The sequence below is a fragment of the Balaenoptera acutorostrata genome, chromosome 20, assembly GCF_949987535.1.
Source record: "Balaenoptera acutorostrata chromosome 20, mBalAcu1.1, whole genome shotgun sequence".
NCBI classification, from domain to species: Eukaryota; Metazoa; Chordata; class Mammalia; order Artiodactyla; family Balaenopteridae; genus Balaenoptera; species Balaenoptera acutorostrata.
In genome coordinates, this window is record NC_080083.1 from 13829941 (window position 1) to 13855707 (window position 25767).

Genomic DNA, 25767 nt, shown 5'->3' on the forward strand with positions numbered 1-25767 from the left:
ACTTGGCATACTATACTTCAACCCAAAATTTTAACTTGTTTATTGTCTAGACCACTCTACCACCAGATTTAGGCTCTGGGGGGTAGAGGTCTTGTTGGCTTTTTCATTGCTGCAGCCCCAGAGCCTGGGGAGCTGCTGGGCACACAGAAAGCACTTGACTAGTATTTACAGGGCAGAGAATGCAGTTAAGGCAGCCAGACCGGCAGCAGGGAGAACCCGGGAGGCAACAGCAGTGACCCTCGGGAGTGATGACTAGATCCAAACCGTGGCTAGAGCCCAAATGGAGAGGAAGAGAGAGCTGAGAAAAACTCAGGAGGTAAAATTAAGCTGGTGGGCTTGCTGATTTAACTTTCCAGTTATCTCTCACCTCTCCTAAGATAACAACAACAGTCTTTACAGTGGCCCTAAATCCCTCAGTGGTCTGTCCTCAGTTCCTCTCTGATTCCTTCCTACATCTCCCCCGTCACCCCCTCCACTCCAGCCCCACAGATCTCCTGCTCATCCTGAACCTTTTGAGCAGCTCCCACTCCTCTGCCCAGGACACTCTTCCCCGGGATGTCCCCGTAGTACCCACCCTTGCCTCCTTCTAGTCTCTGCTCCAAAAGTCACCTCCTCAGGGAGGCCTTCCTTGCTTTATTTCTCACCAGAGCTCTCACCACCCTCTGACATACCATGTATTTCACTGTTGATTTATTTCCCATCTCCACACACTGCTGGTTTGTAAGAAGCGAGATCCCATCCTAGGGACTTGCTCTTAACCACCGCGCTACCGGGCCTCAGGTGGCTGCTGCCTCATGGACGCCCTGCGCTCACAGACAAGGGCCCACCCACGTGGACACCCATGCTGCCCCCAGCCCTGTGCCAAGGTGCCCCCAATTGCTTCCCCCAAATCCTCAGGCGCTGACAGCCTCCAGCTGGAGCCGGTGCTCCCGGCAGCCTGCCCGCCCCCGTCTGGCGGGCGCCAGCTCCAGGCAGAAGGGCTGGCATGTAATTAGAAACTCCTCAAGCTCCCTAATTGCCAGTTCTTCTCCCAAACCGGGAGGCTGGTGCTATTCTGAGTCGCCTTTGTTGCCGGCTGCCTGAGGTCCGTAGAGAGGAACAGGCTGAGAGCAGAGCCAGGCTGGCAAGCGGGTGGCCCTGGACAGGGCTGGTGAAGTCAGAGGGACGGCACGGTGGAGAAGGGCTGGCGAGTGGCCAGAGGCCAAACGTGGCACAGAGAGGGCTGCTGCTCCTCGGGGCCCAGCCTGTGGCCTCCTCCCGCCTTCCTCCAGCGCCCCTGCTCCCACCCACGCCCCAAACAGTGACATCAAAGCAGACAGGCCCATTCATTCTTTATTCAGGTGGCATAAAAATCACTACAAAAACTTTACAAAAGGGCCTTCGGGAGCTAATGCCCCCCGTCCCCTCAGCCACTGAGACACCAGGCAGAGGGGACAGAGGGGAGAGGAAAGAAGGGGAGTCCTGGCAGTGTTGGCACCTCCGAGGACCAGCGGGGAGACTGAGGCGACGGGGGGGGGCGGCTGGAGGCTGGTGGGCCTTGGGCAGCTCAGGGCAGAGGCAGTCGCACGGGGTGCTCGACCTCCGCCCACGTGTTTAACCCCACGACAGTGCTCGGCACCCCCGGGCCACCCCGTCTCCCCAGCCAGGGTGTCCACTTCTCCCTGTCCCTCCCTCTCTGGTAAACAGGCGTGGAGGCGACCCAGCCAACTTCGGGAATAACCTACCTACCTTCCTGACAAAAATGAACCCACAGCTGCCCTTCCGCCCAAGCCCCAGACAAGGACACCCTCTGAGCCCCTTTGGAAGAAATGATGCGGGATCAAGGCCCATGGTTCCCTGACGCCTGCCCTCCTCCCAGCGCCACCTCACCCCAAACTCCCCAAGAGGAGACGAGAGAATGGCTCCCCTCCTCCCCTCTCCCAGACTGCCCCCCAGGCCCCCGCCCGCAATCCCGCAAAGCTGTTTGGAAAGAGTCACATGAGTTGAGAGGCTGGTCCAAGCAGGGACTCGGGATGCTGGCGGCCACAGCCCCTCACTTGGGGCTGCTAGGCTGGGGGTAATCCTCCTCCGAGGGGGGCGCAAGTTTTAAGTCAGGGCCAAAGGGCTTGTCTCCGCGGGGGAAGACCTTCTGGTGCTGCAAAAAGTCCCTGTTGTCAGGGGAATCCTGCTGCTCCTTGGGCTCCGGCTGCGCGCCGGGATTGGGGTTCCTCACGCTGCCCACAAAGAGGGGCAGGCTCGTGCTGTCCTCGAGGATGAAGAAGAGGAAGGGGCGGTTCACGCTGAAGGAGGAGAGGGACATGCGGGACATGGCCGTGCTGGTTGTCGCGGCCGCCTCCACGCCGACCTCTCTGAGCTCCAGTGTGGACTGATGCTGCACGCTGGACACCACCAGGCTCTGGTCTGAGATCCCACGCAGGTCCGGGGCCTGGAACAGTTCCTGCAGGCCTGCCCAGGCCAGGAGATGGCTGGTCAGAGCTGCCTTCTGCCCCATACGCTGCATGGACCTGCCTGGGAGGGTGTCTGGCATCCCGGCCAGGGAACGCCTTGAACCCACAGACTGCCGGTTAACTCCTATTTAACCTTCATGTATCAGCTTAAAGGTTCCTTCCTCCGGGAAGCCTTCCCTGGGCCCCTGTCCCGAAGTCCAGACAGATGCCTTTTCGATATTTCCCTGGGTGGACTAGAGAGAAGCCCTCTGTCTTATCACTTACGCTGAATTGTAAGTACCTGATTCCTCCTCTGCCGACCCCGTGAGACTGAGCTCTTTGTACCTGGTGGGCTCCTTGTGCCTCTTGCAGGAGAGCCAGCGAGGCTCACCTGCCACCCCTGGCTCTCCAACCAGGATTCTTTGCGATGCTCAGTCTTGGGCAGAGCAGGTCCTCATTCCCTTGCCCCACCCCCTGCCCAGGACAGAGAGTCCGAGGGTGCATATCAAACCCTCTCACCACCCTAAGCCCCCAGAAAAGGCCAGGACACAAGTCTAGCTCTGACTCAGACCTGCCGGCTGGGGGCTTCCTCCTTACCCACCCCCTCAAGCCTGAGCCGGGAGCTGTCGCATGCCCGGCCTCCTTACCCAGCTGGTTGAGGATGGCCACCAGGTCCATTTGGTATTTCAGATGCAGCTTAGGCAGCTGGACCTTGGTGGGCCTCTCCCGCAGCAAGGGCTGGTGCAGGATGCCCCAGCTCAGGTTAGCCAGCACCTGGGACACGTTCCACTCAAAATGGGTGGGCATGATGACCACAAAGCTCATGTTGTTCTTAAAGGGGAAACGAGCCACCTACAGACAAGGCAAGGAGACAGCATGAGGACCAGGAAGCACCCAGGCCGAGGCGGGGACCGGGCCAGCATCGCTCATGAGACAGTCCACCCTTCACAGGTGTATGTGGGGTCTCCCTCCACTTCCTCACCTGTGGAGTAACCTACCTGCACACACTGCAGGCTGACATGTGACGGAAAGAGATGAGCTTTTAAAGCTTCTGGCCGAGTGTCTGCACATAGGTGGCGCTCACTCAGTAACTGGTAGTTTTCTCTCTCCTCCTCTGTTGCCAGCTAGCCCGTGACTCAGGGTGAGGAACCCCCTGTGTCCACCTCTCACTTCCATGGGTACAATGGACCAGGTTGCCCTAGCGGAGGAGCCGCTGCCAAGGACAGTACCCTATCCACTCCTCTCTCCTCCAACAGTGACTTTGCCTGGCTGTGTATTTATACTGTGATTTGGGGTAAGATCTCATGTGAACAGAGTTTCCGCAGCTAAAGAAGTGTGAAAATCACTGGGCTCCATGGGCCCTGGTGGATGTGACTCCTCGGGCTCCAGGCAGAGCACCCAGGGGGCAGGACCCCTGCGGCGGGAGGGGAGTGCCAGTGTCTGGCTACCCGGGCCAGCCCGCAGAGGGCGGGCAAGACAAGAGGAAGACCAAGGAGGGCCAAGGATGGAGACAGAAGGGTGAAGGAAGTGTGGGTAGGACACAGCCTGGCGGGAAAGAGAAGCAGGAATAGGACTGGTGGGGAGGTGAACGAGATGGACCACGTGTCAGGGGGAACCGGAGAGAAGCTGGGACACTGCTCCAAGGGCCTGCCTCGCCCACAGCCCCTCTCAGAAGCGGCCTTGTGAAACTAACCAACACTGCCGTCTCAGCCACAGCCGACTGGCCCAGGGATCAGCCACTTAGGCCAAGGGGACCATGTTTAGGCTGGAAGCAAGGGAGGCTGCACCTGAGATAGCTTGACATAGCACTCTCTCTAATCAGAATGTTCCATCAGGATGCTGACAAATCCATCCCAATCAGATCCTCCCTTCCAAGGAGCACCGTGTGAGAGCTCAGTTCGCATCTCCCAGGCTTCAGGGTGCTGAGGCCCTGTGCTGCCCCACGACCCATGGGTCCTTGTAATAAACCCCCATAACCAAAGATCACCTGGGACTCAACTCAGTGTCCCTTCCTCAAAGAAGGCTCCCTGACCACTCTAGCTAAAATACCTTTCCCCCCACTATCCGAAATTATCCTGTTGATTTATGTTTGCTCGTGCACTGTGTGTCTTCCCTCCCCAGAGCAGGGATCTGGTTTCCTTGTGCTCCACTAAACCCGCAGTGCCTGGAGCCTCAGTTTCCCTGGATGGGGGCACAGCGAGACCTTTCAGAGCCACCTGCCCCAGCGACGTGACTGCAAGGAAGGTGGGGCACACCCCTGACCCCTGTGCCTGTTCCACAGGTGCCCACTCCCTTCTCCACCTCCCAGCACCCAAGCCCAGGCTGGGGAGTCAAGGGTGACCTGGATCTCAGGCTGCTCCAGCAGAAACCAGCGCAGCGGGTACGTGCGGGCTTGCATCATGTCCACCGGCACCGTGAACTGCTCGTCCAGGTGGAAAGTGTCTCTCTGCGTGAGATCCGGATCGAACTTCCTCCTCCAGAAGCCTGAATCCAGCAGAGGGCAGGGGCCATATAGACTGGGACCAAGGTAGATTCTACCCCACCAGACTCTTCCCCATCCCACCCAGAACCCATTTAAGGGATGAAAGGTGGAGGCTGAGGTGCCAGGGGGTGCTGTGCCAGGTGATACCCAGGTAATCTGAGGTCTGTTCCCTGGAGCGATTGCAGAACCTGGGCTTGCGTTCTCCCCTGCCCTGCCATGTTCCCAGGAACCTCCCCTAGGTCTTTTAAGACTCGGTTTCCTCCTAGGGAACTCTCTCCACAACAGCCCCATCCAGTTCCTGGGCCTCCGCCCTGCCACACCATTACCTGTCTCCTACCCTCCCGGCCCAGGCCTGGGGAGGAAGAGGGACCCTCAGAAAAAAGCGTGCCTACGGGGCAGGGGTAGGGGCTGCAGGCAGGGACCCGAGAAGGGGAGGAGCGCACCCTGGAAGTGGATGGCATTGAGGAGAAGCAACACTGTGTCATCTGGCAGATCTGAGAGGAAATCCTCAATCTTCCCCTCTGTGGCCTCCTTCACCCATTGGTTGATGTTTGCCAGGTCATCCCTCTTCCTTCCCGTCAGGCTCATGGGCTTTGCACCAAAGAGCTGTTCTGATTGTTCCATGAAGTCCTCTTTGATGGGAAATCCTACACAGAAGGGCCCACAGGCTGTTGCCAGGACTTGGGCCCCACAACCACCTGTGCTCCGACTGGCTGCCTGAGCCCACACCCGTCTCCCTCACCCCTGTCCACCCCAGGGCACAGCCTAGGGAGTGTCTGCCACCAGCACCTACCTTTCTGCAGGTACATTCTGGCAGCCAATCGGAAAGCCCCAGGGCCCAGGTCCTGGCAGAGGCGGCTGAGCAGGTGGGGGAGGCAGGGCCCTGAGTCCACGTGCAGCACCTGCTGCAGCCTCTGCAGCGTTTGGTTCTGAGCACCTGGAGGGGAACACAGCAGCTGTGGTCCTTCCCGCCCCCACTGCCCTCTCCCATCCCTCTTGAATACCTACAGTGAGCATGCCTACGAGACCGCACTTTCTCCTCCCATATCCTGAACTGGTCTGAGGGACAGGACTCCCAAGTTTACTTTCATCTCTGCTGCTGCCAATCTGGGCAACCTCATCCTATTGCCTTCCCTCTCTGGGGAAGGTCTCACAGTGAGACCCTCCAGTCCAACGGAGACATTGTACCTATCATATTCTTGCACAAAAATCACCAGAAGCACATCCTGGGCCCAATCCCTGGGATTCTCATTCACAGAGACTGGAGTCTGCATTTTTACCAAACATCCAAGTGACCCTGATGGAGGAAGCACCTGCTCGTAAACTCTGGGGTAGGTAATGAGTTCCTACTGGCCTCCCAGCTCTGCTGGTCTGGACAGGTGCTCCCACAGTACCTAGTGCCAGGTGAGACAGTGCCAGGGCCACACTCAGAGGCGACAGGATCAGGTTGGGCCTGGTGGAGCTTTGGGCCACCAGGGAGAAGAGGTCTGTGGTGAAGGCCATCATGGCCTGGGCCAGCCTGCGGGTCTGCTCCGGGTTTGGGGACCCCTTGCAGTCTCCTGGGGCCTTCTTTGGGGCAGTCTGGCCACCAGGCTCCTGCAGGGACAGATTAGGGGTCAGTGGGGTCAAGGGGTCAGCTCCAGGTTCTGTGCTGAAGATCTCCTTCAAAGCCCCTGTGCTGGGGACAGCAGGGCCTTGTCCCAGTCCAGACATGGGCAATGGCATTCAGGGGACTAGGTCCCTTCCTCTGGTCCCTCCCACCCTCTCCCTTCAGGCCTCAGCCTCACTGCCACCCTCCCCCCATTTCCTTGCCCCTGCTGATGGCCCTCCTCCCTCAGGCCCCACCCACTCTTCCCCAGCCCCACCTGGTTGTACCTGGTTGCCCAACTTGAGGAGGGAAAGTAGGGGTAGCTTCTGCTGGGTCTGCCCGCTCATCAGCTGAAGAAAGGAGGAAGCAGATGGAGAGCAACCCTTCCCGCAGGTCTCCCCACCCTGCACCAGCCACAGGCGAGTCCCCCTGGGGCCTTCCTCCCTGCCGTGCCTCTCTCTCCCCAGTACCTGCAGGCCCAAGGGCTCCATGGTGCTCACAGGAGAGAACTGTTGAGAAAGGGACGAGGAGAGGCGAGGGAACCCCTAAAGCCAAGACCTCCCTCGACCCTGCCCCCCTCCTCTTTCCCCGAGACCCCTGGCCTCTCCCGCAGCTGCCTCCCCGCCCCACCCAGACCGCGGCCCAGGCTCACCGCTGAGCAGGGGCTTTGCAGGCAGGACAAGCTGAGCACCAGGAGCCCCCAGAGCAGCGCCATGTTCCTGTGCGGGATGGGAAGCCTCCGTTCCTTCCTGGCGCCCACACCCGCCCCGCCGTGGAATCCCACCCTCACGCACGGGCAGCCAAAGTCCTGAGCCATCACCAAGGAGGGGACAGCGACAGCGGCAGCACACACGCCCAAAGCACAGCACTCTGAGCGGTGAATTGCTTCAACTCCTCCCTGAATTGCTTTTTCCCCTTTGTGTTTTCTGGTTGTTCACTTTTCATGCACTGAAAATGTTTTTGTTCATAGGGGGAAAATATTACCCAAACAAAAAAAAGTCCCCATTCTTCAAGGCCTGGTGTTGTGAGTCAGACCTGGGTTTGAATCCAGGCTGTGCCTCTTGGCAGAGGACGTAGGACATCTCCCTTAACCCCTCTGAGCTTTGCCTCATCTTGTAAAATGGTGGCGAAAGTCCCTACCTGTACCCGTGTGTATTGCGGGGACCAACCTAAGTCAGTCTTTGTGAGCCCTGACAACACGGCCTGGCACTCAGCAATGGCTGTTGTCAGTCTAGCCCAAGGGCCCTCTTCTGGGAGGCCTGCCCTGAAGCCTCCTCCGTACTGGGGCTCCCACCCCGGAGCTCCTATCCAACCGGCTGTCCATCGGCCCACCTTTTCTGGCTGGTCTGCTCTCGCCCACAAGGGTGGACAGGACTGTGGTCTCAGCAGGGGTGGTGGGCTGAGCCAGAGACTGGCCTTGTTGACCCAACAGCAGAGCCCAATGAATGACTCTGGCCAGAGCCACCTTTGGACTTACGGAAAACACAGGACCTGGCCCCCTCTCTGCCCCAGGCTGGCTCCGGGAAGCCAGGCTGGCGGGTGGGGATGGGCAGGTCTTGGTCCGGCCTCGGAGCAGGTCTCACACACACCCACCCTGCCCCCATCTCAAGCATCCTTCTATCACCCCTGGCCCCATCCCCATCCCACACGAGGACCCTTGGCCAGGGCCCTGATCTCCAACCTGGGCTTTTGAATCTTCCTGGCAAGAAAACGCTTCCAGTCTTTCACTTCCCAGAGGGACTCCCCCCAGAACCTTCACCTTGGCTCCTCATCACCCCAGGAGGCGGGGAAGGGACAGGCCTCCTGAATAAACTCAGCCCAGACCCCCTCGGCAAGGTGGGCAGCTCCAGGCCAAGCCACCCATCTTACCTCGGCAGGCTCCTCGCTGCTGCACACGATGTCCCTCTGGCCCCACTTGGGTGCTCCCCACGCTCTGCCCGGGTTCCAGCCAGCCCAGCTGAGCCCTCCCCTCCCACCAGGACCTTTGCTCTCAGCCAACCCCTGTTCCAATTGCTTTCTCTTCTGGTAAATATTGACCTGCACATCCGGTTAAACATTGATATTGGGACCAAAAACCCCTTTCCCACCAAGGCATCTAATACTGGGACAGCTACCTGGAACCCCCGTAGATGCGGGTCCCACTTGAGCCTAGAGAAAGGTTCAGGAGACGGTCGATGAGGCTGTCCTCAGCCGGAGGGCAGATCCAGGAAGGACAGGGGCCTTCCAGTGACCCCGTGAAGTGAGAGGTTATCCCTGTTTTAGTCAGGCTCAGAGAAGCTGTGTGACCTGCCCAAGGACACAGAGCTGGGCTCAGAGTTACATCCAGGTTCCTACTTCCAATGTCCTTTCCTCTCCCCCATAACTGCCTCCCCCTCCCAAGAGGAGGGAAGCGGAAGCTGCAAGAGACGACGCAGGGAACCCAGGATAGGATGCCCATCCTCAACCCTCACGTGCCCAGGCTCCTGGTTGGATGCCTCCAGCCTGGATCCAGAAGGCAGGGGTGGGGAGAGAAAAGATGCGGAGGGACACAGCCTCTCCCAGCACCCCACTTCATCGGGACAATACCTCCTTACACTCCTCAAGGGTGAGCGTTCTGGAAACTGGCCTGGGGCTGCACGAACCAGAAGCCCTGTACCCTGTACCGCCTGAAGAACAGAGATCAGGCTGCCTCCCCACCTCCTCACCCTCTCCTCACTGTCCCGGAAGCTGCAGGGTTTCAACTTTTCCCCACCCTAGCACCGTCATCAAGAAAAGCCTCACTCAGGGACCTCCCTGGTGGTCCAGGGGTTGGGGCTCCATGCTTCCACTGCACGGCCGAAAAAAAAGAGAAGCCTCACTCAGTTCCATGGCTCTTCCAAAGAATTTATTGATCATATTTACAACTATTGCAAATAGTGAGAAGGCAGCAGAGGCCCAGCCTCAGACCTCATCTCTGCTCCAGAATGTGAGGACCCGGGGATGCCTGGGTCTCCCTGTCCCCTGGAGGAGGGAGACCTGAGATGCAGAGATGATCCTTCTTGCCCCTTCTTTCAGGGTCTTGGACCCGCTCCCCCAGGGGCTCTGGACCCAGGGGCTGTCTCATCAGCTCAAGGCACAAACACTGTGGTGACGGGTGGGCAGGCAAGGCATGGGGTCGCTCCTGGCAGGCACCACCGGGCCCAGTCCATCTTCTCTCCTTTGGTCCTGCCCTCTTTCTTCCCCTACTGGTTCCACACTGGGCAGGGCCTGGCTGGGAGGACACTTCAACCCCCGCCCAAGGCCCCTAACTCCTGGACCATGGCCAGCCCTTAGAGGCTGAAGTCCAAGCACCATCAGTGTCCTGGACTGGGGCGGCGGCCCGGTCCTTGCAGGACAGGGGCAGAGAGAGCCCAGCAAGGGGTGCTGTGGCTGGAGACTGGCTAGGCAGGGAGAGTCTCCCTTCCCCTTCCCAGAGCCTCCTGTCCCCATGTGGATGCAGAGGGTGGATCTGGGGAGAAGAGAGGGCAGCGATGCTTTCCCCAGGCTCCCCCTCTTGCTTCCTGCTGGCTCGGTGCGGCAGCGTCGCCCCGAGCATGAACGAGATCCCTTCTGGCAGCCTCAGTGGCTCTGGGGGTTCAGGAGCCCAGACCTCCACGCCACCTTAGCTGGCAGGCCATGTGGGTACCCGGGGCGTGGGGCCTAAGGCTTGCCAGGAGGGATGTTGCTGGGGAAACAAAGGTGAGGGATGGACTCCTGGAGGACGTGTGCCCACCTCCGCCTGGCCAGCTCTTGCCTCGGACTATGCCAGGAGGCGGATGACCCCGTTGTCTGAGCCCAGCAGGAGGTGGCGTTTGGTGGGCAGCAAGGCCAGGCTGGTGAGCGTGCCACGGAAGTTCTCGGAGCTGAGCTTGGTGGTGGCCTGGGAAGGCGGCTCAAGCAGGGAGCAGACGCCGATCTTGTTGGCCACGGTGCCGGTTACCACCTCGCTGCCGTACAAGTCGAAGGTGTGGATAGGGTCGGATGTTGACTTGTAGTGATGTGTGGGCTTCTGCTCCAGCTCCTTCCAGACAGTCAAGGAGTGGTCAGAGGAAGAGCTGACCAGGACACTGCCCTCCACCGCCTGCCCGGGGAGAGCAGAGCCTCAGCAGGGCCCAGGGTCTTCCTGTTTCCTCCCACAGTATCTCCCAGGAAGACAGGGCATCCTGAGTCGGGGACAGGCTGCCACCCTCCCACGTTATATTAACGTTAGTTAAAAGGAATATATTAAGTGTCATCAACCTAGTCATCATTATAATTTGGGCACTTACTACGTCAAGCATTGTATTAGGTATATTAAACGTCTTACCATGGTTAATCTTCATAACAACTCTATGAGGAAGCTGTTGTCATTGTTCCCATTTTACAGAGGAAAACACTAAGGCTCAGGAAAGTTAACTAATCATACAAGGTCACAGAACCAGTAAGTGGCAGAGCCAGGATTAACACCCAGGCTGACCCCAGAGACCTCCTGATGCTTTCTTGGAAAGTCAGAATTTAGAGGCACCCAGAACCCAGGATCCCCTGGGGCGCCCTGGAGGGAACCAGGGGCTGCCTGCCCCCAGCAGCGGCAGTGCATGTCCCCTGGCTGCCACTTAGGATGGGGAGGGAGTCCCAGTTGCCTGGAAAAACCCTCCCACAAAGAGCCCTGTTCCTCCCCTCCTGCACCTCCCTGAGCAGCTCCCTGAGGTCTGTGATTGAAAATGGGCTGGGGGTGGAGGTGGGGGCAGGATTCCCATGCCCGATCCGCCCCTGCCCGCACCGGGACAGCCCAGCTGGGGGCATGGACTCTGCTCAGTGGTCTGGGGGCAGTAAACAGCCTCCCAGCTGAGCTTTATTTAACCTGACTGGGTCACGGACAGGGCCCGACCCCTGATCCTCCAAGCAAGACAAATATGGACAAGGGTTACTCATTAGAACATCACCAGGAAGCAGCAGGGTCAGCTCGGCCCCCCGGTTCCACCCAGAGGCCAGCCTCCTGCCGAGGCCCCCGTGGCGCAGCTGGCTCCTGACCCTCCCTGCCCATCAGTCCTCAGGCAGGTATAAGGGAGGTCAGCTGGAGCCTGTCCTGGGTGGGCTCTAAGCAGAGGTGAGGGCTGGAGCAGTCAGCCAGGAGGGGAGGGGGACCAGGTCTGTCACCTTGATCTGCAGGATGTCCCCTTCATGGGCAGGCCAGCCACGCAGAACCAGGCCCGTACGGGTGTCCAGGAGCACCATGAAGCCCGAGGAGAAGCCGGCCACCACACTCCGGCCGCTGGGGCTGACAGCCAGGGAGCGGACGAGTCCAGGGTTCAGCCCGCCGCTCAGGCGGAACTCATGCTGCGGGCAGAGGAAGACAAGCTGAGGCGCCACCGCCTGCTCCCACCCGCATCTCCCCGAGGTCCAGCTCATCCCCCAAGCCACACAGCTGGAAGGCCTGAGCCTCGTCCCCCATCAAGGGGGGGGCTCCCCAAATCCCGGGCCAGAGTCCCCCCCGCCCCAGGGTTTGCTGCTGCGTGTGATCTGTCACCAAAGAGAAACTCTGCCCTGGCCTCCTCTCTTCAGGGGTCTCTCCTCCCTGCCAGGCACCCAGGCCAGGGCTCAGGGAACAGGATGCCCCTGACCTGCAGGCCAGGCTTCCGGCAGTCTACGAAGCGCAGGGTCGAGTCAGAGCTGGCCATCGTGATGCTGGTGTGGGGGGCGGGCATGACAGCCACGGCGGTCAGGGGCACCCGGCTGTCCGACGGCTCCACCATGCGAAGGGTCTTCCCTGGGAAGGAAAGGCACGGTGGATCTGGGTCCCAGCCACAGATGGAAGAGCCCCGACTCCTCGTAACCCCCCAACCCACCCCGTACCTGTCTCCCACATCCCAGGAAACCTCAGTAAATGCTGCTAAAGATGTTTCTTGACCCTCCCACCTTCCTACTTCCATGGCCAAGCCAGGCCGCTCTCTTCACACAGCACCCCCGCCGAAAGCTACCTCCCCACCACCTACCTCAATGCTACTCTACCTCCTCACCCCCTGCTTTTTAACCTTATTTCTGCCTACAGTGATGACAAAAAGTAAGTGAGCAACTGTTTACCAACCAGGTACTACGTGCTCCACATTAAGCCAAACCCCTATGCGTTATCTTCTAAAGCAGCTGTTCTGATTCCCATTTTGCAGATAGGAAAACTGATACTTCCAGCAGCAGAGTGACTTGCTCAAGGTCACTCGGCAAGTAAGTTGGCAGAGCCGATTCAAACTTGGGTATGACGGATTCCAAGTCTTAGACGCCCCTCTCTGTGGCCTCACTGGGTCACCCTCAACCACGTACCATTACACCCCAACCCACCACCCTTGGTGGAGTACCAGACAGCAGCAACAGAACAGGCCTCACCTGGGCCCGCTCACCTGTGAAGGGGTCCCAGACGTGCACAGCCCCGTCACAGCTCACCACACACTGCGGGGCCTCAAGCTGGCCCACAAAGAAGACACTCTTGCGGTGCTGGGCATAGACGAGGCGTGAGGCTGTCTCACTGGTGCCGTCCCCAGAGTTGTAGAGGGGCCAGAGGCGCACGGTGCGGTCCTTGCTGCCACTCAGGAAGAAGTCCTCGCTGCTCAGGGGCACCACACACTTGACGGCCCCTGAGTGGCCGGGGAAGCTCTGCAGGCGGATCTGGTGGAAGTGAAAGTGGGCGTCCTGCTGGTTCACGCCGATCTCGTACTGCCAGTACGCCAGCCAGTTCCCACTCAGCCCGTGCGCGCTCCGCGGCAGCTCCCGCTTCAGCGCGTTGTCCTCGCTCTGGCTGCCGAGGTCCCCGCCACCCACCCCGGAGATGGGGCCCAGCGGGCCGGGGCTCTCAGGCTGGGAGTCATCGGGGATCTGGATGCGGTTCCCGACCAGGACGCTCCCAAAGGTCCCCGAGTGGCCGTCATCCTGGGGGCAGCCCCCACCCTGGGGGTCCCACTCAGGGCCGGTGCTGGGTGCAGTGGGCTCCACGCTGGCAGGGCTGCGATTGCTTGGGCTGATGCTCTCCAGATACAGTCCCGCCAGCTCCCCCACCAGCTCGTGGTTGGGGATGATTTTCCGGATGATGTCACCTGGATGGGAGCGGGAGAGGTCCTGAGATTAGGGGAGATGGCAAGCGACTGCCACCACCCACCCAAGGGCTTGCGAACCACAGAAGGCAGGGTAGGTACTGTCTGTGCAACTCTAAGCAAGTAACTCTTCATCTCTGAGCCTGTTTCCTCCCCAGGAAAGCGTGGATTCATTCCTTCAGTATGGACACGTGAGCATCTTACACACGTGCTGCGTGCCACGCTGGGCATCAGAAACAGAACGGTGAACAAGACAGGTCGTGCTCTCCCTCCCACAGCCTAGATTTCAGTGGTGGGATGACAACATATCTGACCAGGGCTGTTCGTCCTATTCAGGGCAATGACACACGTAGACGCTTGGCACAGGGCCCGGCCTATACGGGAAGCTACGTGAACAGTGGGCTGCTCATTCCTCTCAGACAGCTGCTAAGACGTCATTCCGGCAGCCTGACTCCCCTGCCTGCCCCAGGGACAGGCCAGGCTGCTCCCGTGCCTCCTTGCTGGCCAAAGCTCAATCCCTGTTTATATGTCACTGGGACTCAGGGGCCTAAGGCCAAATCCCTTTGCTCTGACCCAGAGAACTGTGCTTAACACCCACTCCTGACTCTAGGGGCTGGGGAAGCATGGGGCCCTCCCAGGGGAAGAGCTGTAGCCACAGAGGCTGGGAGGGGACGTGATGGGCCAGTACCCAACAGGCAGGAGAAGGGCACGTAGATTGTATACGCCATCTCCAAGGTGAACACCTTCTGCAGCTCATCCAGCAGGGTGGGGTCCACCGGCCGCAGCTGCCCATCGGAGAAGGCCACCTTTGGCAGCTGGCCCTCACTGCGGCCCACGGACTCCAGCTTCAGATCCTGTGGGCAGGAAGCCCGGGGAGTCAGCGGAGGCCACGGCCCCTGGCCAGCCCACCCCAGCCAGGTAGGTCTGCCCACCTGGTGCTGAAGCTCATGCAGCTGAGAGAAGATTTGAAAGAAGGTGGCCACGGGCTCGCTCAGGTGCTGCTGGACCATCTCCTGTCCGATGCGCAGGCAGATGAGGGCGATGAGGCTAATGGTTTTCATACACAGGACAGTCCGGGCCTGGGCTCCACTTGGGAACCTGGAAATAGAGCTTATAAGCTCCAGCCCCCACTGACTCTGCAGGGCTTTCCCAGATCTATCCAAAGCTGTAAACGAAAGGAGCTATAAGACCAACTGGTCCAGACCAGATGAGGAAACGAAGGCACAGGACAGGTGTGGCTTGCTCAGGGTCACCCAGCTGGGATGAGAACCAGGACTCCTGATGCCCCGCACCCCAGGTCACCCCCTCAGCTGGGCTGCTCCCCTGTGGGGTGGTGCAGGGCCCTACCCCGTGACGAGGGACGTGAGGAAACTGAGCACGGGCAGCAAGACCTCGTGGCTGATACGGGGCAGGATGTCCATGAGGGTGGTGTCTGAGAGGTACACGATGATCTTCTGGGTCAGAGTCACCGCTGCCAGCAGCCCCGCCTCCTTGCGGCTGTTCAGTCGACTGGGGCCTGAGGTACTACCCGGGGCCACCTAGGGCCACAGAGCAGATGAGGGCCAGGTTGCCTCACAGACTGCCGGGAACCCAAAGAGGTCCTGGGTCGGCCCTCAGGCTCCTCAGCCGCCCAGACCCCAGCTGCCAAACGGTGACTGACCAGGTAGCTGATGTAGGGCAGGTACTGGTAGGTGAGGACGGGCTCCCCATACAGGTGGGCGACGTGGAGGAGGCAGCTGAGCACGGGTCCCGATACTATATCGCCCAGTATTGGTCTCTTCTGGTAGATGTTGCCCACACTCAGCGGGGGGCTCTCGCCACTGCTCACGGTGAACTGCTGCCGGGTGGGCCCTGCCAAGGAAGGGTCAGCAGCCTTGAGCAGCTAGTGGAGGGCAGGAGGGAGGTGGGCCTTCAGGGACTGCGGTGGCCACTCCTGCTCACTCTAGCTTGGGGTCTCCCCGTGCCTCACCCAAGGAAGGAAGGAGCTTACAGACTGGGACCCAGGACCGGGCCAGGAGGTGGTCCGACGTGAAAGTGGGAAGGATCCGCTACAGGGGGCCCAAGATGGGCAAAGGGCTGGAGGAAGCCCCATCCCCGGCCTTACCAACATAACACGACGTCAGCAGGCGGAGCAGGTTCCGGGCCACGTGGCGAGAGGCCACGGTGGGGCCGAGCTTGGCGGACAGCCAGCGGACCATCTTGCAGGCCGTATCTGCAGGGCGGGAGCAGGCCCTGAGCTCATCAGATAACGGTGGCTCACTACTCCCCCACCCCACCCCACGGACCCCGCCTAGCCGACGCGGACGCCAACTCTGCCCAGGAGCCCAGCCAGCGCCTGGCCACCCCACGCCACCACCCTCCCTTTAGCAGCGGCAGAGCTGGCCTGTGGGAGTCTGGCTTTGGGGCTGCTCCAGGCACCTCTACTCGGGCATACCCTGCAGGAAGGTGACCCTTTCAGTGAATCTCCCCCAGCTCCGAAATCAGGCCCTGGCTACCACCCCTTCTGGCCTCTTCCCCTTCTGCTTCTCTTCACTCTCTCAGTCTAACCACACTGGCCTTTCACAGATTCTTTAATGGAACCGTGACAGCCTCAGAGCCTTGCACATGCTGTTCCCTCTGCCTGGAATGCTCTTCCCACCGCAGAGCCTGCCATTTTTGCCCAGCTACCTCCTCCTCATTGAACCTCAGCAGGGCCTACTTCCAAGGAAGCCTTCTCTGACCCCTGAAAATGAGATCTAAGCCCATGTTATATTCCCTCGTGGTAGCCAGCCACGTTGTTTGTAACACTAACAACTCGTGCTTACGGAAGACTGCCTGCAGCATGGACGTGAGCTCCAGGAGGGCAGGCCCATGGCTCTGCTGCGTGTGGATCTGCTCGACCCACTGCTTGGCACAGGGCAGGGGCTCCACACACGATGACTCTCGGACCGACATCTCCAGGCCTGAGGACTCACCGAGAAGGATCTCCTGCTCCTTGCCCTCTGACCGCTCGGTCAGCGGCTCCTCTTCTTCCTCCCCGTCGGCCCCGCCGTCACTGGCCACAACCGTATCCATGGACAGCACCGTGTTGGACAGCGTGAGCTCAGACGCCTCGGGGACCTCATCTTGCTCCCCCTCCCCCTCCTCCAACACCACACAGCCTTCCTCCTCCTCCTCTTCCTCCTCGGAGCCCTCGCTTTGCTTCAAGTCCTGGCTGCTGTCACCTGACCTGAGGCTGCTCTTGTCCGCCAGGGTGCCCCCCTCGTCTGCCACGCGCTCCTCGCCCAGGGAGGCCTCGCTGGGGCTGCTCTTGTCACTCAGCCGGCCCAGGCTCACAGCCTCAGCCTCCTGGGGCTGAGGGGACTCGGCCACGTAGAGCCCGGCCTGGAAGTCCTCCGTCTCAGGTAGGTCGGCCTGGTCGTGGAAGCTGACGCCAGACGTGTAGTCCAGGAGGCCCAGGCCCGAGGAGGCAGCAGGCTGCCCGTCCATCTGGATCTCCTCCCCAAAGGCGCAGGAGCTGGGCCTGGCCCCCGGGAGCCCACTTTCCTCATCCTCTGCAGCCCCCGCCAGGCCCTTGCTTTCCTCCTGGGAGGCCTCCACACCCGCCAGCACCTGCAGGACGTGGGGCAGCAGGTGGACGAGAAAGGCCTGCAGGCCCAGCCGCACCATTAGCTGGGCCACAAAGCAGTCGGTGTACAGGTAGAAGCGCCCGTGGAGCCGGCAGGGGCTCTCATAGGCACCAATGAGAGGCTTCAGTAGGTACTTGTTAGCATTTTTGGGGCCCAGTGCCTTGGCGACAGGTTCAAATAGGTACCAGGCCGTATACACGGCTGTGTGCTCCTCAGACATGAGTGACAGCACAAAAGGCAGCAAGATCTCCAGGCCCTCGGGGGTTATGTCACCCAAAACCGCACCCAGTTGCTGCCACAGAGCAAAGACCAGCTCCCGCCCCTGGGCCTCGTCCTCCACGCGCCTTGCCTGGTACAAGAGGATGAACTTGTGCAGCGCGGGGAAGTACGGAGGGAAGGGAACCACGGAGCTGAAGGGGCTGAGGAGCTGGGCCGGGCAGGGCGGGGGCAATCCCTGGGAGACAGGCCTGTACTCAAACAGCGGGTCCAGCTTGCCCCTCCCTGCAACCACGGGGCCTTGACGGCCACTGAGCTGCAGGAGCGTGTCCAGCACGGGCTGCAGAGACACAGGGACCTCCTTGGGATGGCGTGTGCAGAGCCCCCGAACAGCCTCGAAGCGTACCCACAAAGGCGCATCAGGCTGCAGTGTCCGGACCCTGGTGGCAAACACCATCTCAGCCAACAGGACTCCCAACGCCTGCATGTCCCGATGGAAGAGGTCCCGCAGCTGCACGGCTCGCTGGACCTGGGGCTGCTGAGGCACCTCCAAGCAGCCCCCCAGGCCTTTGGTCAAGAAGTTGCCCAGTTTCTCCAACTCTTCCAGAGCCTGCAGAGGACTGAAGCCCTCCGGAAGAAGAATCTTGCCCTCCTCACCTTCCCCAGGGTCTACCCCAGCAGCTTTGTTCCGGCGGCCTGGTCGAGAGGCTGAGGCCCCTGAGAAAGGCAGGAGGCCTGGAGGGGCTTGACTAGAAGAGGAGGAGGAGGAGGAGGAGGAGGAAGAGGGGCCCAGCTGGTCACCTGCCTTCCCAGTGAGGGAGATGGAATCCAGAGCTTCTGTGGCCTGCTCCAAGTCATCTTCCCCCACCACGGGCCTGTCCCTGGTCCAGGCAGCCTCATGGGGAGTGGCCTCCAAAACCGGCCTGCCCGTTCCGTTCGTAAGCTGTGCTGGGAAGTCCTCCCGGCCCGTGCTCTCCTGGATGGTCTGGAACAACAGCCTGGGGATGAGTGGAGGTTCAGGGGCAAGGGCAGGGGCCCCGGCCAGGCGCCGGGGGTGCGGCTGATCGAAGAGCTGCACCACGCCGTAGCTGGTCAGGTGCGTGTGGGCGTCCACCAGGTGCAGACACACATTCTTCTCTTTCACGGCCTCCTTGCCCTGGAGTTTGTAGCCGAAGGTGAGGTCAATCCAGTGGTGTAGGTCCTGGGACACCTCTCGGCTCTCCAGCAGCGCCCGGTGGGCAGCCACGAACTCCCGGCTGGAGCTGCACCAAGCCGGCACGTCCAGGTCGGGCATGTCAGGGTGGATGGAGCAGAAGATGGAGGGATCGGTGTAGAACTCGGGGATGCACTCATCAGGTGTCCAGCTCTGCATACGCTCCATGCTTGCGGGATACTCATGGGGCTCCCACTGCGCCCGCACGTGTCCACAGAGCACCGACCGGGGTGTGCGCCGAGCCTTGTACACATAGTATGTGATGTCAGAAAGCACGTCAGAGATGTGGTGAGGAACGTGCGGTGGCTCCCCGCCCCCCGCGCCACCTGCCACAAACGCCTGCCGCGTCATCTCATACGTGAAGTCCAGCTGTTTATCCCCCTTGTTGAGGCGGAACTTGGACTTGCGCAGGTCTCGGAAGCGCCCCCGGGGCGTGGTGAAGTCCACCACCCAGGGCAGCACTGGGTGGTAGTTGGGGTCCCCCTGCCGCCGACCTGCCAACCGATTCAGCTGCATGAGGTAGTGGAAGTTGCTGATGCGGCCATGGACCCAGTCTAGCACGAGGTCCCTAAGTTCCTCCTGGCAGGTGGGACACCCAGGTCCCCCTCCTCCCTCCTCTCCAGGCTCAATGCCTGCCCCATTTCTTGCTACAGAGGTCTCCTCCTTCTCATCCTCTTTGAGCTTCTCGTAAGCACTCAGGTCCAGCCGTAGCTCACTGCAAAGCTTCTCATCCACAGCGATGTGGTGCAAAGATAGGGCCCCACAGGCCAGTCCCTGGCGGTGACAGGCATCCATGGCCCTCAGCACGCGGAAGAGAATGAAGAGCACCTTGGCTTGGCTGTTGGTCAGCTTGGCAGGGCTGAAGGTGACCACATCATGCAGGGAGAACTGCACATAGGGGTGCACCACATACAACATCTCTGGTGACTCCAACAGAGCCTCAGCTCTCAGAAGACTGGGAGAGGCAGGGTTGCCCCGAGGAGGACAGGGGCTATCTCTGGCATGTGATGGGCACTGGGTAGCTTCGCCCACTGGCAGGAAGGGGCAACCATAGACCCTCTGCAGAGCTTGTCGTACTGAGTCCAGGGCAGGGACACCTGCAGGGGCAGGGCTATGACTGTAGGGCTGCCCATAAGTGTGATACGCGTGGCGCCACAGGTTGCGATAATTCTGGGCAGCCACATCCTGCATGAAGCGAGTGAGGGTCTCCGGGCTGCCGGACCCCTCCTCAAAAGGCAGGGAGCCCAGCGGGTAAGAGAGCCTCTGTTTCCGCAGCCCGTGGACCTCCACACGCGTCCAACCGGGGGGCAGCCTCTGCACGGAGCGTTGCAGGAGAGTTCTGACTTCCGCTTCGCCCAGGCCTTCAGCGCGGGGACACGGTCCCGGGGGCAGCCGGCGCTCGCGGAGGCTGGCCAGCCAGCGCGCAGGCACTAGGGCCACCACGTGGGTGCCCCCCCGGGCTGGAGCCAGCTGCCGGGCATCGATGTTCAGGTCTCTCTCCACGCTCTGGAGCAGCTCCTCCATGTCGGGGCTCGGGGGTGGCGACCAGCCCTCGGCCTCGGTGGTAAGAGCGACTTCCCGCCCCCTGCTCTCCTGGGCCATCCCCTCCTGGCCGCCTGGGGGCGGCGCGGGGCTGAGCCCGGCCACGGCCCTCCTCGCCACAGCTTCCGGGGTGCCAAGCCGGGTGGGTGAGGATGGGCGAGGGACAGGGGCTGGGGCGGAGGAGGCGGGGGTGGGCCGGGGACAGAGGGGGCGCTGGGGCGCACTTACCCCTCAGCAAGGTCCTGCACTCCGGGAGCGGCAGGGCGGGGGATGCGGGACGCCAGCGCCGGGCTCCACTGTGACGGGTCAGCTGACGCTGCTCACGTGATCGCCCCGGCACGGAAACAACCGCACGTGGCTCGACTGGTCCGGGGGACCCCGCCTCCCGCCCGCGCCACCGCCTGGCCGGCCTCGGCGCCCTCCCTCCCAGCGCTCTGCTGGGCCCGGTGGCGGATTCGCTTCCTCGGGGTGAAAGGGGCAGGGGAGGGGGATACTGAGCGACCCACGGGATTTCCCCTCCCCTCCCTACTTCCTCCTTCATGTGCTGGGTCGCGGACCTAGGGAGGCTTTCCCTAGAGATGGCACACTTTAAGTAGCTGATCATCCCTGCCACCACCCCACCTCCCTCTGGTTTTACAGAGAAGAAACCCGGAGCCGAGATGGGACTTTTGACATAAGTCCCTTCACCGCCTCCATGCTGCCTACCAAAAAAAAGAGCTTTTAGTTTTCCAAAATATTTCATTAGTAACATTCCATTTGGCCCTCACAACACTCAGTGAGGTAGGAGCGACGGTTACTATTTATATTTTACAGGTGAAAACCAAGAGCCTCCAAAGAGGCTTGTCCAAGGGGCAGAATGGAGACTTAGAAGGTGGTGCACAGATCCTTTTCCCTGGAGTCCTCCCCACTGACAGACCTCTTAACGCCTTTTTTTTTTTTTTTTTTTTTTAAATTCTGGGCAGTCTTGGGGAGAGAAGAGGCCCAGGCTCAAAGGCCTGGAGTTCGTGGGAGGAAATGTTTCCCCAAGACTTCCTGTTGAAGATCTGCCTCTGCTTTGCTACAGAGCCTGCCTGCTGTGGTCAGAGCCTTGCAGATGCCACGGTGGCTGGGGGGAGGGTGCAGCACGGACAGGGAGCGGAAACCAGTGAGCTGGCACCAAAACTACAGGACTCCTTCAAGGGGTCTCAGTTCTGACTCATTTGCAGGATAGATAGGCCGTTGTCTGCGGCGAACCCACTGTCTATTTTTTGAGTCCCACTCCTAGAAGGAGAGTTTGCCTCATGTAGGAGTCTGGCGTGGAGATGTGGGAGCTCCATAAAGGCACTTAAGAAAAAAATAAAGTCCTAATTAGAGAGGAGACAGGAATGGCTCAGCCATGATCTAGTTCCATCTATCTTTCTTGAAGGGGCAGCTGGAGCCCCTGATGTGCTTGGTCACATGACCTTGGGCAGTAATAACTTACAACCACCGTTTTTTTTTTAAATTTACTTACTTTTCATTTTTGGCTGCATTGGGTCTTCCTTGCTGCACATGGGCTTTTTTCTAGTTGCGGCGAGTGGGGGCTACTCTTCGTTGCGGTGTGTGGGCTTCTCATTGCTGTGGCTTCTCTTGTTACTGAGCACGGGGCTCTAGGCGCATGGGCTTCAGTAGTTGTGACACGCAGGCTCTAGAGCACAGGCTCAGTAGTTGTGGTGCACAGGCTCAGTAGTTGTGGCGCACAGGCTTAGTTGCTCTGCAGCACATGGGATCTTCCCGGACCAGGAATCGAACCCGTGTCCCCTGCATTGGCAGGCAGATTCCCAACCACTGAGCCACCAGGGAAGTCCCACAACCACCACATATGAGTGCTGATTAGGAGCCAGGCATCGTGCTAAGCACTTTGCATACTTTGATTTGTTTAGCTCTCACCACAACCGCTTTTACGAAGATAGCTTTAGATCCCTTTTAGGATGAGGAAGCTGACTACCTTAGGTAACTTGCTTAGGTCACATAGCTAAGAAGTGGTAGACCAGGATTCAAACCCAGGCCTATCTCATTCTAAAACCAATGTTCTTCGTACTCCTTGGCCATGCAGTATTTGTTTTGTTTTTAAAATTTTATTGCAGTACAGTTGATTTACAATGTTCTTTTAGTTTCAGGTGTACAGCAAAGTGGTTCAGTTATACACATACATATATTCGTTCTCTTTCAGATTCTTTTCCCATATAGGTAATTACAGAATACTGAGTAGAGTTCCATGTGCTATAGAGTAGGTCTTTGTTGATTATCTATTTTATATATATAATATATATATATATAATCCCAAGCTCCTAATTTATCCCTCCCCTCCCTGACATTTCCCCTTTGGTAACCATCATGCACTATTGTTTTTTCACCAGGGAAATTAGGTGTTCCTTGACAATCTTGTATCCCCAACATTGGTCTGAGTACCTGAGACCAAAGGATGGTCTGGAGGTAGTGCCTGCTTTTTTTTTTTTTTTTTTAATACTTATTTATTTATTTGGCTGTGCTGGGTCTTAGTTGCAGCATGTAGGATCTTCGTTTTGGCATGTGGAATTTTTTTTTTTTTTTTTTTAGTTGTGGCATGCAGGATCTTTAGTTGTGGCATGCAGGATCTTTAGTTGCGGCATGCGGGATCTTTTAGTTGCGGCACGCGGATGTAGTTCCCTGAGCAGGGATCGAACCTGGGCCCCTGAATTGGGAGCACGGAGTCTTAACCACTGGACCACCAGGGAAGTTCCTTTGTGCGTGCTTCTTAGTACCAATAAAATTTTGGTCTGCATGATCTTTGCTCTTCTCTCAGTTTACCTAGACTGAACAGGAGTTACTTTTTCTTTCTGCAAGTTTGTGCGTGCCCTGCCCTCTAGTGGTTTTGACTTGCAATGCAGCAATGACCTTGAGTGTAACTAACCTTATCTTTTACAGTTCTTTCCATCCCTTAAACAGGGATGTTCTTGCAATACTGGGCACTGGTGCCCTAAGATTTCTGGGGTACTGACACCTTCCCCAGTCTGAGCCCTAAAACCATGGTTTTTCAAACTTTATTTGTACTTCTGATTGAGACGCTGGAATCTGAATTTTTTTTTTTTTTGGAATCTGAATTTTTAACAAGCACTAGATAATTCTGATGCAGGCAATCTGCAGTCCACATCTTGAGATACAATGTTCTGTAACAGCTCTATTCCCAAGTGCTCCCTGAATCCCAACCCAAGCACACTTGGGCTTTAGGGAATCGGGTACCAAATTAGTCACTCTCCTTCGCCAAACTCAGTATTCTGTTTCTGGGAAGTCATGGCTTGGAGGGTCAGGGAGGGAAGCTGCAGCAGCCCCAGTAGTCAGCGCATGCTGAGTGAGGTTAGCTCTTGCTGATCTGGCAAGGAGAAAAGTGAAGGAAGGTAGTGTTTAGTGCACCAACCGTAGGCCAGGTACTGTGCTAGGTGTTTTCAAACATATTCCTTTCTAAAACCCTACAATAAGCCATGAGTTTATTATTCATTCAATTTTGTAGATGAGGAAATTGAGGCTCAGAGATGTTAAGTATCTTCATCAAGCTCGCAGCTGGTAAGAGTTGGAATTTGAATCCAAGTTTGTCTAACTCAGTGGTTCTCAATTAGGGGCGATTTTGGCCCCCAGGGGACATTTGGTCATGTCTGGTGACAATTTTGGTTGTCGTGGGGGGGGTGCTAAAGGCATCTAGTGGCCCAGGGATACCGCTAAACAAGCTACTATGTACAGGACAGCCACCACAAGAAATTAGCCAGCCCAAAATGTCAATAGTGCTGTGATTGAGAAACCCTGGACTCAAAGCCTGTGCTTTTGCCCTATAGGGTGGGAGGGTGGGGACATGGAAAGTTAGAACAAAATGGGAAAGGGCCTACCCCAAGGGCCTTGGGTGAGAAGGGAATGGGACTTTTATGCTAAGGATAATGGAGAATGGGGGCAGCTGGTGAGATTTCTCTTTCTTCCAAGCTTGGCCAAGACCCTGCTCAGTTTCTCCCAACCTTGCCAAGTCAGTCCTGGGACTTCACACTAAGCTTGTCCTGGAGTGACCCCGACTCCCAGCTCAGGGCTGGGGCAAAATATTTACCTGGGTCTTCTGGCACAGGACTTCCCAGCCAAAGCCCCTGGTTCCTGGGGCCCTTGTGCTCCACCTGTAGCCCCTGGGAGGCTCCACATTAGCACCTTTGCAGTGGGCGGTGAAAGTGTAAAACATGGAGCCGTGAAGGGCCAGGTGGTGTCTATGAACAGTTAGAAGTGGAGTAATGGGCAAAGCCAGGAGGATTCCCTTAGCAGGACCCTCCCTGGGGAGGAACTTGAGCAGGAAGTAGGGGGCAGCTGGCCTGGGGAGCAGGGTTCTGACCCCGAGGAGGCTTGTTTCCACAGCCATTCCTCTTCTCTAGGTTTGGTCCTCAGCTTCACTGGACCTTCCCCAGTACCCATTCCTAGAGCACCCACACAGCCAGGCAGCCACCATTCTGGGCCTCCCCAGTACTGGCCTCCCAACTAGACCAGGGGAGGGCGGGCCTGAGCAGACAGTGCCGACAGGAAATACCTCTCGTTCCAGGCTCAGAGCCTCTGAAGAACTAACCAGCAGATTGGGGGAGGGAGAGGGGGGAGAGAAGAGGGAGGGAGGAGAATGGGGGGGGGCACGGGAGGGAGACAGTCTTGGAGTGAGAGGGAAGAGGAAAGAACACTCAAGCAGGTCCCCCATATTTGGGGTTTCATCTCCTTCCTTCCCTCACCACCCATAGGGGGGTGGGGATAAAGGGATAAAGGAGGGCAGAACTGGAGGAGGATGTGGTAACAGCTGATTCGTCCCCTGAGGTCACACTTCCCAACAATCAGCTGTTACTGGGGTGGAAGGCAGGAAGTTTCCTTAAAGGCACAATGTTCTGAACACAGGTTTGGCATTCTGGAGCTCCTAAGAGCCATAGCAATCACTTGGTGGAGCCCCTCTTTAATACGGAAGGAACTATCTCACACTCCAGGCTGTTATCTTCACCCCGCCAATTGGGAGCTTATGGAAAAGTCATGGATCCCTCTCCACACATTCCTCTTTGGTGGTGGTGGTGGAGAGATGCGAGTGATTGAGGTGGGGTGGGTCTCAGACTTGCCCCTTTAACTAAGCGGTTCTGCAGCTTTTGCCAAGTCATTGGGTTCCTTTCCGTTTTTTGGTTTTTTTTTTTCCCCCTTTGGCCCATCCTCCCGCCCCTCTATGCTCTGATTGGCCTCTGGGGAAGGAGCAGCCTCCTCATTGGTCTCCACCTTTGAAATCTCTTCCCTAAGTAGGCCTGAGTCGGTGAAAAGCTTCTGGGGGGCGGGACAGAATGGGGGTACTGGGCAGAGGACGGGGTTGCTGGCCAGTTGCACTTTGGCCCGGCCCGTCCCCTAGTTGCTGACCACAAGTCTTCCTTCTACCCTCAGGTGAAGACTCTGCTATAAATCTTTCGTTAGGAAGCTGCTGCTTGAGAGGCTTTGTCTCCCTGTGACTGGGGCGAGACATCTACCAGAAGTCTCCTCTGATTAGGAAGGCTCCAGGAGAGGTGGAGTAGATCTCTCCATTGAAAGCTGGGGCCAGCCGAGGTGGGCAGTCCTCCCTCCCCCAAAAGCCCCCAGGAGTTCTCATTCCAAAGGAAG

The 25767-nt window shown here is 58.6% G+C and overlaps 2 protein-coding genes across 5 annotated transcripts; both read right to left on the reverse strand.

The window, feature by feature from the left end:
* Window positions 1-1314: 1314 nt before the first annotated feature.
* On the reverse strand, window positions 1315-8463 carry SERPINF2 (serpin family F member 2). Of its 2 annotated transcripts, none has more exons than XM_007183795.3 (10): window positions 8366-8463; window positions 7149-7215; window positions 6967-7005; window positions 6784-6846; window positions 6303-6504; window positions 5702-5845; window positions 5352-5555; window positions 4768-4910; window positions 3074-3278; window positions 1315-2445 (listed from the first exon to the last, which is right to left on the reverse strand). In XM_007183795.3, the coding sequence occupies exons 2-10, from the start codon at window positions 7209-7211 to the stop codon at window positions 2033-2035; spliced, it is 1476 nt and encodes a 491-aa protein (XP_007183857.1). In that variant the 5' UTR covers window positions 7212-7215; window positions 8366-8463; the 3' UTR covers window positions 1315-2032. The 2 variants fall into 2 exon arrangements, with proteins under 2 accessions (XP_007183857.1, XP_007183858.1); XM_007183796.3 differs by lacking the exon at window positions 8366-8463 and adding an exon at window positions 7829-8357.
* Window positions 8464-9333: 870 nt separating this feature from the next.
* On the reverse strand, window positions 9334-20420 carry WDR81 (WD repeat domain 81). Of its 3 annotated transcripts, none has more exons than XM_007183797.3 (10): window positions 16506-20420; window positions 15656-15763; window positions 15212-15402; window positions 14899-15089; window positions 14484-14649; window positions 14240-14405; window positions 12865-13554; window positions 12094-12239; window positions 11630-11809; window positions 9334-10574 (listed from the first exon to the last, which is right to left on the reverse strand). In XM_007183797.3, the coding sequence occupies exons 1-10, from the start codon at window positions 20188-20190 to the stop codon at window positions 10254-10256; spliced, it is 5844 nt and encodes a 1947-aa protein (XP_007183859.2). In that variant the 5' UTR covers window positions 20191-20420; the 3' UTR covers window positions 9334-10253. The 3 variants fall into 3 exon arrangements, 2 of the variants coding, with proteins under 2 accessions (XP_007183859.2, XP_007183860.2); XM_007183798.3 differs by lacking the exon at window positions 16506-20420 and adding an exon at window positions 16356-16479; XR_009006351.1 differs by lacking the exon at window positions 9334-10574 and having other exon boundaries at window positions 11676-11809; window positions 12851-13554.
* Between the last annotated feature and the right edge of the window lie 5347 nt (window positions 20421-25767).